We start from the raw sequence: 9,972 nt of genomic DNA, 5'->3' as shown, positions 1-9,972 counted from the left end.
CTCCCTTTTAGTGAGGTTTCCCGTTATTAATTTTCAGCGGTCCTAGCAGCGGAAGGGGTGGTGGACGCTCCCATCAGCTGGACGGAAGGTGGCAGTAGGTTGATTGTCCTTGGAGATCTCCCAAGTTGCTCGGACGTCGTTAAGTCTTAGATGTTCAGAGAGGCGTGAGTGACGTCATCCAGTGGGCAGCGGGACAGGAAAACCCGGGAAACCGGGGCAGGTTTCAGGATGGAAACTTTGAAAAGTGAGGGCAGTTGTGTGGCCCCGGCGGAGGTTTGGATCACATTGAGGAGGGGGTGCAGACTAGGGGGGCAATGCTATTAGTGGGTCGGAGGGCCTTAGTGAGGTGTGCTGAAGAGTGGTCCCCTGGCTCAGCGCCTGGTTGGGGCTGCTGGGCAGTGCGGGCACAGGCGAAGGAGAGAGAAAGATGTGGCAGATGGATGGGTGGGTAAGGCTTCCATGGCATGATGGGACAAGAGATGGCTGAGGACACCTAGAGTAATTGCGGCAAGGTGACAGGGAGTCTGGGGCTGCCCTTTATTCAGTGGTGTAGGGCTTCACCAGAACTTTGTGGTGCGCTTTTCTGGTGTCCGGGCCGTTTCACAGTCTTGCTGATGGATAAGGTGTGGGGCCAGTGTGGTCACTTGTGCGTCTCTGTGCCTGGCAGGGAGACCTTTAGGGCTGGGCTTTTCACAAAGGTTCAGTGCAGAGTGGAGGGTTGTGACTGTTGGAGGGACAGCATGGGCAGCACAGAAGTATTAGAGGGACTGGGAGTATCTGAAACGGCCACGTGGCTGTGGGTGTGTGTCCCTGAAGCCAGGATCCCCGGCAGGCGAGGGGGACTTCTCGGCCGCATTTGAGGCTTTCCCTCTGGTGGGATCCATGAGAGTGCTGGGGTTGTAGTGGAACCTGTTTGAATTTGTCACACATCCTTTGGGTGTCATGTGACAGGTACCAGTGTGAGTCAAGGGGCATCCTTTGTTGTGGGGCAGGAAGCTGTGGGGGCGCAACTGTGGGGTCTGAAGGTGTGAGGGAGATGCAGACTACAGGGTCATGTTCACTTGGAGAGGGAGTGTGAGTGTGAGCTTAGGGTCTCAGGGCCCTGGGATTGGAGACTGACTGGTCGAGGTGGGTCCATAATTGTCTGTGTTTGAGGGCACATTCGGGGAGACTCCACGGGAATTTCCAGGCAGAAAGGATGGCGCTTGGGGGGCCAACCCAGATTGGCCCCCGCAGATTGCATGTATGCACCCCCTGCCTGTTATTGCTGAGGACCGAGCACAGTGATTGGTGGGATGGTGAGGAGACGGTGGCATTAATGACACCAGGACCTGGTATTTATTCTGAGGTAGGAGCTGGGGTGGCTGGGGAGAATGGGGTGTATGTGTCAGGGTTTAGATTGTGGGTTCCCCGAGAGAGAATGTTCATGGTGCCATCTGTCCGTTTCATGACAGGGTGGTGTGACCTTTGAGGACATTGCCATCTACTTCTCCTGGAAGGAATGGAGACTTCTTGATGAGGCTCAGAGACGGCTGTACCATGATGTGATGCTGGAGAACTTTACACTTATATCCTCCCTGGGTAAGGCCCTCACCCTCCCCAGTGACCTGGACTGGGCTCTGTATTCCCGCTTTAGCCCCCAACTGCCCATTCCCTAGGGGATGCTTTGTACCTCTTGGGTGTGGACTGTGGGCCCTGCTTGCTCCCCCAGCTTCCGTGGTGGTTGCATTTGTTGCTAAGGCTGGGTTGTTGGTGTGTCCTTTTCTCTCCCCTGCCGTTCCAGTGCTCTCTGTGCCGAACCCTCATAGGGTAAAAGAGTAGTCAGTCAGTGACGCTAATGGATTGTTCCTTACTTACCCTCTGACCCACCGGCTCACTGTGTTGAGATCCATGCCTTTTCTATGGCCCCTGTTTTGATACCTTCTTTTGACTGACATTTCCTTGCCTGCCTCTGCCGGAAATTGCACGGATTGACTGGGTCGTACTTATGAGGACTATGGGCTACTTCTCAAGACTGTCTTGTATGGTTCTTTTGGTGGTGTTTACATCTCTTCTTCTACCTGCCCCCATCCCTTCCGTTTCGTTGAGGTATGAACTGATCAGGAAGATTCCATTTCGAAAGTGTATTACATGAGGATTTGATCTGCTTATACATTAGGAAACTAGCTCCAAATAGAAGGTAGTCAACACACCGATTAGTTGACATAATTACCTTTTGTGGTTAGCGAGAAGCTTAATATCTACTCCCTTAGCAAATTCCAAGCGTACAGTACAGTATTTACAAGTGTAGTCAACATGCTGTTAGGTCCTTAGAACTTAGTTAGCTTTAAAAAAATTTTTTTAGTGTTTTTTATTTATTTTGAGAGACAGAGAACGTGTGAGCAGGGGAGGGCCAGACTGAGGGAGGAAGACAAAATCTCAACTAGGCTTCATGCTTAGCATTGAGCTAAGGTGAGATCATGATCTGAGCCGAAATCAGGAGGGGGATGTTTATCAGACTGGGCCACCCAGGCACCCAGAACTTACTCATCTTATAAAGGGAAATGTGTTGCCCTGACCAGGATCTCTCCATTTCCCCCATTCCTTAGCTTTTAGCTTTCTACCTTCTGGGGGGGTGTGATTTTTTTTTTTAATTTTAAATTTATTTATTTTGAGAGAGAGAGAACCAGCAGGGAATGAGCAAAGAATGAGGGAGACAGGATCCCAAGTGGGCTCTGCTGACAGCAGGGAGCCTGATGCGGGGCTGTGTTCACGAACCCTGATATCTAGACTTGAGCCAAAGTCAGATGCTTAACCAACTGAGCCACCTAGGCGCCCCTGATTTTTCTTTTTTTAAAGAATATCTATAAGTGATATCATACAGGATTTGTTTTTTGCTGTATGGCTTATTTGATTAGCATAATGTATTCCAGGTTCATCCATGTTGTGGCAAGTGGCAGTGTTGCCTTCTTTTTTTTATGACCTATTATTTACGTATGTGTGTGTCCTAAATGTTCTTTGTCACTGTATTCGTTTATTTTTAAAATACAATTTATTTATGTATTTTAGTTTTTTAAAAGTATGCTCCGTGCCCAAAGTGGAGCTTGAACGCTGAACCCTGAGATTAATAAGAGTCCTGTACCCCACCACTGAGCCTGCCAAGTGCCCCTTCTTTGTCACTTTAAACACTCACCACACTTAGGGGCGCCTGGGTGACTCCTTCAGTTAAGCCTCCAACTTCTGCTCACATCATGATCTCGCGGTCAGTGAGTTCAAGCCCCGCATCAGGTTCTGTGCTGACACCTTAGAGCCTGGAGCCTGCTTCAGATTCTGTGTCTCCCTCTGTCTCTCTGCCCCTCCCCAACTCACACTCTCTCTGTCTCATGAATAAATAAACCTTAAAGAAAACAACACTCACCACACTTCATGGCGTTTCCATATATTGGCTATTGTGAATAATATTGCGGTGGATGTGCAAGTGCAGGTCATTTGTGGAGTTTCTGATTTTGTTTCCTTGCGATACATACCTAGGAATGGCAACGGTGGACCATATGGTAGTTCTATTTTTAATTTTCTTGTGGGTCTTCCCTAATATTTTCCATAACTTGCCTATTTATATTTCCCAGCAACAATGTTCAAGGGGTTTTTTTCCCTCCACATCCTCACCAACATGCTATCTCTTGACTTTTTTTTCTTTTACTGTTTATTTATTTCTGAGAGACACAGAGACAGAATGCAAGTGGGTTGGAGCAGAGAGAGAGGGAGGCACAGAATTTGAAGCAGGCTTGAGGGTCTGAGCTGTCAGTACAGAGCCTCAAGTGGGGCTCGAACTCACGAGCTGTGAGATCATGACCTGAGCTGAAGTCAGACGCCCAACCTACTGAGTCACCCAGGTGCCCCTCTTGTGTATTTCTTTGGCTCTGCTGCAACTTTTGAATTTTGTACAGTGGTACTTGTTTTTGCTTTTTGTCTATGCTTTTGATGTCACATTCAAAAACTCATTGACAGAAATTAAGTTAGGATTTTCCATACGTTTTTCCTAGGAGTTTTAGGTTTCGATGTCCTGTGTTTAAGTCTTTATTCGGTTTAGAGTTCATTTCCACAAGTGCTGGACGATGGGGGTCCGGATACATTGTTTTGTCATTTGGATATTCAGATTCCCGAGAGGAGAGTATTCTTTGCCCAGTGTATTCTTGGCATAATTGTCAAGGATTAATGGATTGTAGATGTGTGGGTTTGCTTCCGGGCTCTTTATTCCGTTGCACTGGTCTGTTTTTATGCTTTAGTGCTGTTTTATGTTTTAGTAGCATATTGTTTTGATTACTACAGCTTCGTAATAGAGTTTGAAATCACAAATGTCTGCCTTCAGCTTGGAACTTCTTTTTCTCAAGAGTGCTTTGGCCTTGAGGATTTGGATAACTCGGTGCGAGTGTCCCCTGGAGCAAGCAGCTGGCGTCTCCTGCGCAGGGACTGCAGTGGCATCTGCCCTGTGGCTGATAGAGATGCCCCAGCTCGTTTCCTACCCATCTCCACGTGTCTCTGATAATAGTCTCCAGCCATCCTTCCTTCGTGCTTCTGCTCTCTTTTATGCTGCACAGTATAGTAGTCCGTCTTAATTGGGCCCTTGAGCCCTATGAGTCTAAAGTCATTCATAGACAGCTGTTGAATTGATTTTTGTTGGTGTGAAAGATGGCATCTCCTATTCTACAGTCCTGCCAACATCAGTCACATAGGATACTTTTCTGAGTCTGTTGTGTGCACGGCAGCTCTGGAATACCCCTGGCCATCTACTTTTTTTCCTACATTATTTCTACCCTCCCTGTGCCCTGTAGTTGCTCACTTAGCGCTTACAGGAAAAGAGTGTTCTGTGTAGCATAGGACGGACATGATGCAGACAGGACCATGTGGCTTCACAGGGGGACCATTTCCGGTGAATGGCAGCCGGGGAAGGTGTGATATCAGGACTCTGTTCAGCTCACACTAGGCAGCTTTGTTTGTTCAACCAGACTTTGGTGCCATTGTCAAAGGCCACACCTCGTTCCTGTCTTTCCTTCACTGTTGAGAGTTTGTGTACTTGTGTGTTCTACTCCTTTGGTAGTCCTGTGACTTCCAGCGCAGGGGTAATTGCTGTTTCTCGGGCCTCCGCATCCCACCCATTTCTCTCGCTGGACTTTCTGTTTACCGTAATATTCACCCCTGAACATTTTGCCATGAGATGTTCAGTGTCCTTAAACTGACCGTGAATAGCAGCAAATGTTTTGTGAATGGATTTTCTCACACTCTTCTGTTCAGCGAAACATCAGCAGCCAGAAAGGTCCTACACAAAGCTGTGGGAAGAGATGTAAGGTTTAGATTCCGGCTCTCTTCCTTGTGTCACATCCTAAATTTGTATCCTTCTAGTGAGCGGTCCACAATGCTTTGACTTTAGGGGCCCAGTAACGCAGAGCAGGCACTCCTTCACCTGAATTCCAACTCCACTGTCTGGAACAGCATCTATTCAACTCGTGCCTACACGAGACAGGTGCATATGTGTGACGGGCTTACCCCTCACTGTAGTCACCACGTATTTCATGAGAGTTTCTTTGCGTTCAGGTTGCTGCTGTGGATCAGAAGATGCGGAGGCACCCCTTGAACAGAGCGTTTCTGTAGGTGTGTCACAGGCCAGCACGCCCAAGGCAGCTCTGTCTTCCCGGAAGACCCACCCCTGTGAGATGTGCGGTCCGGTCTTGAGAGACGTTTTCCGCCTGGGTGAGCACCAAGGAAAACTAAGCTGCAAGAAACTGTTGAGGTGTGGGGCATGTGGAAAACGATTTTACTTCAGCGTAAACTTTCAGCAGCAGCCGGACCAGCATACGGGAGAGAAACCATTCAGAAGTAGTGTGGACATGGCCTCTTTTGTGAAGGAATATGGATTCCATGATTTAGAAAAGCGCTTTACATGTATAGAGGTTCAGAAGGATTTCATGCCTGGCTCAGGGCATCTGCAGCAAGAGGCCACTCATACTGGAGAAAAGCCAAACACAATCATCCAGTGCAGGGAAACTTTACAGCGTAGTGAAGGTCATTACACTTGGGGAGAATGCAGGGAAGCCTTTGGTCCCGAGCATACACCTGTTCAGGATCAGGGTATGCAGCCTGGACGACCGTGTTTTGTGTGCAGTGAATGTGGGAAAACATTCAGGTACAAATCTTTATTGACTATCCACCAGAGATTCCATACTGCAGAAGGACATCAGGAGTTTGGCAAAGGTAGAAAATCCATTAGGCAAAGGTCTGTCCTTAGTCAAAATGGAAGGGCTCACACTGGGTCCAGGCAGTACATCTGCAGCAAATGTGGGAAATCCATAAGCCACAAATCTGTGCTTATTCATCCCCAGAGAGGGCACAGTGGAGAAAATGTTTATGTTTGCAGTGGATGTTCAAAATCTTTTAGCCATAGTTCAGTTTTAATTAGTCACAGGGTTCAACCTAGAAAAAGGCCTTATAAGTGTGGTGACTGTGGAAAATGTTTTACTTCTATGTCTATTCTCAGTTATCATCAGAGAACTCACAGAGGGGAAAAACCTTATCAGTGCATGGAATGTGGGAAGTCTTATATCTCCAGTACTGGCCTCCGTTATCATCGCAGGGTTCACACTAGAGAAAGGCCTTATAAGTGCCATGAATGTGGCAAATCTTTTTTCTCTACTTCTGACCTCCATTATCATCACAGAGGTCACAGTACAGAAAAGCCTTATCAGTGCAATGTATGTGGCAAGTCCTTTCTCCGAAGAAACGTCCTCAATGCACACATAAAGATTCACTCAAGTGAAAGGCCTTATAAGTGTAATGAATGTGGGAAATCTTTTAAGTGTAAGGCGACATTCATTAAACACCAGAGAGTTCACACAGGAGAAAGACCTTATGAATGCAGTGATTGTGGAAAATCATTTAGTACAAGTTCTGTCCTTCGTTCTCACCAGAGAATTCACACTGGGGAAAGGCCTTATGAATGTAGGGAATGTGGGAAATCTTTTACCACTAGTTTTGTCCTCCATAATCACCAGAGAGTTCACACTGGAGAGAGGCCTTATGAATGCAGTGAATGCGGCAAATCTTTTACTGCTAGTTCTGCCCTCCACTATCACCAGAGAGTTCACACTGGAGAGAAGCCTTATGAGTGTAGTGAATGTGGCAAATCTTTTACCACTAGTTCTGCCCTTCAGTGTCATCAGAGAGTTCACACTGGAGAAAGGCCTTATGAGTGCAGTGAATGTGGGAAATCTTTTACCACTAGTTCTGTCCTCCATGAACACCGGAGAGTTCACACTGGAGAAAGGCCTTATGAGTGCAGTAAATGTGGGAAATCATTTACTGCCACTTCTGCCCTCCGTTATCACCAGAGAGTTCACACTACAGAGAGGCCTTACGAGTGCAGTGAATGTGGCAAATCTTTTTTCTCTGGGTCTGATCTCCAGTGTCACCAGAGACTTCACACTGGAGAAAGGCCTTATAAATGCAGTGAATGTGGCAAATCCTTTCTCCGAAGAAATAGCCTCAATGTACACATAAAACTTCACTCAGGTGAAAGGCCTTATAAATGTAATGAATGTGGGAAATCTCTGAACTATAAGTCGACATTCATTCAACACCAGAGAATTCACACAGGAGAAAAGCCTTACCTATGCAATGAATGTGGAATGTCTTTTAGTCATAGTCGTGCCCTACGGATTCATCGTCACTGTCACCTTGAAAGAAGTCCTTATGAGTGTAGTCAGTGTGGGAAATCTTTTACTTCTAATTCTTCCTTCATGTCACACCAGAGAATTCACACTGGAGAAAAGCCTTACGAGTGCGGTGAATGTGGGAAGGCTTTCACTGCTCGTTCTCTTCTCCGTTCTCACCAGATTGTTCATACTGAAGAAAAGCCTTATGAATGCAGTGAATGTGGCAAGTCCTTTCCCCGAAAAACTACGCTCAATGCACACATAAAGGTTCACTCAGCTGAACGGCCTTATAAGTGTAATGAATGTGGGAAATCATTGAAGTATAGATCGACATTCATAAAACACCAGAGAATTCACACAGGAGAAAGGCCTTATGAGTGCAGTGAATGTGGGAAGGCTTTTATCAGTCATCCAGCTCTTATTTATCACCGCAAGAGTGCACACAGGAGAAAGGCCTTAGGAGTGCTCTGAATCTGGAAAATCTTTCAGCTAAATCTCCAGACTTACTCAACATGAGAAACTACACGGTAGAAAATGTCTTTATTGGTGACATGATGACCTGAATGCTCATGTTCACTAAAATTTCTATGTTGAGTACCCATTCTGATGGAATAGTATTAACAGGTGATATCTTTGGGAGGTATTTCAGTTGAGAATGGTCAGGAGTGTGGAACACTCATGAGTGGGGTTAATATCATAATATCTCTAAAGCAAGTTTCCTTCCCCTATCAGTCATGTGAGGACCCTTGAGAAGATGATCTACAAATCAGGATGCTGGTGCACCAGTCACAGAACCAGGCCATATGCGGAATGGTAGGTCAGATATACAGCCTCCACAGCTGGGAAACTTCTTGTTTGTTTACAAGCCCCCTCCTTTGTGATATTTTGTTAGAGCAGCCTGAGCTGAGACAAATGTGAAGAATATGGGTAATCTTTTGACCAAAGATACAGTTTTGAAATCCGAATTCACCTTGGAGCAGGGCCTCATGGGTGAGGTACATGACCATTCCTTTAGTCCAGTGATCTGTCTTCATTCCACGCTCAGAGGTCACACTGCAGAAAGACTTCAGAGTAGCAGAGAAGGTGATCTTTCCTTGCTTCGTGTAATCACAGTGGAGGAGAACCGTTTGCGAGGCAGACACCTACCTGAGTTGAACTTTGTTCACCTGAATGTCCAGAGGGGAGTGACTTACCATAATTTGAAGCTATTTCAGAAAAATACAGAAGCTGCGTTGTGCTTTTGCTGTGTTTGGAGTCATTGCTCAATTGAGATCACTGCCAGTTTCTGTAGCAAAAGTCACTTCACCCCTGCCACTTGCCAGGTTCCCATCATGTGTATCAGCCACCACCCACCGTGCTCAAGCATGCTGACCTCTGCGCTTTGTCATTGGCGACGGACATTGTGGGTAATTGGAACTCCTTGTTCCCTTCTAAGTCCGGACGTGGATGTGACCCAGTGTTGACCATCCTACCTGAACTGAGTTTCGGGTGGTGTCTTGCAGAGAGGCTGAGTCTCTTAGGACGTTGTTGGTCTCCTGATGTTTGTGATCAATGTGTGCAGCACCCAAGTCACCAGCACAGGAATTTGGTGCCCTGTTTTGCTCTGGTTTATGCATTAATAAATGCCTTTTTTGTTTAGTTACCTTTAACCTTATGTGTTGTATTCACTCAAAGGGGTTGTTTGAGAGCAGAATTGGCGTCTGCCAGCATGAAGAAGTGAACAGATTTCATTGCATCCCAAACTTACTGTGTCTTGGATAATTGTAAATAAAAAAATAACTACGACACATACTGTGCAGCTTGGATGTGAATTCGCATTGTGACCCAACACCTTTGTTGTGGGCTGAATCGTGTACCCCAAATTCCTATGTTTAAGTTGTGACCCCAGTATGTCAGAATGTGACTGTAGTTAGACATAGCAGGTTTCATGAGAATGAAGTTGAAGTTTAATGAGAATGAGGTTATTAGGATGGAGTCTTAGTACTCTTAGTATGACTGGTGTCCTTAGAAAAAAAGGAGCTGAGAATAGTGGTACAGAATGATGACCATTTGAAGACCAAGAAATCCCCATCTCCAAGCCAAGGAGAGAGGCCTCAGAAGAAACTGACCCTGCTGATACCTTATGTCCAATTTCTAGACTCCAGATTTGTGTGGAAGTAAATTTCTGTTGTCTAATCACCTCGTGTGTCGGACACCGTTATGGCAGTTCTGGATAATACAGCCCCCTGTGTTGTATATCTGGCTTCTGTGGTGGAAGCCGGCAATTTTCCTGTGCTCAGAGGTCACC

The 9,972-nt window shown here is 46.3% G+C and overlaps 1 protein-coding gene across 1 annotated transcript; it reads left to right on the top strand.

Annotated features, from left to right (window-relative positions):
- Positions 1–512: 512 nt before the first annotated feature.
- Positions 513–9,472, top strand: LOC112851236 (uncharacterized). Its single transcript, XM_086688439.1, has 3 exons — positions 513–1,348; positions 1,455–1,581; positions 5,572–9,472. The coding sequence occupies exons 1-3, from the start codon at positions 1,199–1,201 to the stop codon at positions 8,154–8,156; spliced, it is 2,862 nt and encodes a 953-aa protein (XP_086544565.1). The 5' UTR covers positions 513–1,198; the 3' UTR covers positions 8,157–9,472.
- The last annotated feature ends 500 nt before the right edge of the window (positions 9,473–9,972 follow it).

This window comes from Puma concolor, chromosome E2, assembly GCF_028749965.1.
Source record: "Puma concolor isolate L17-30 chromosome E2, mPumCon1.1.hap2, whole genome shotgun sequence".
NCBI lineage: Eukaryota > Metazoa > Chordata > Mammalia > Carnivora > Felidae > Puma > Puma concolor.
Note: the sequence above shows the minus strand (reverse complement) of the source record. Positions and strands in the feature narration are given on the sequence as shown.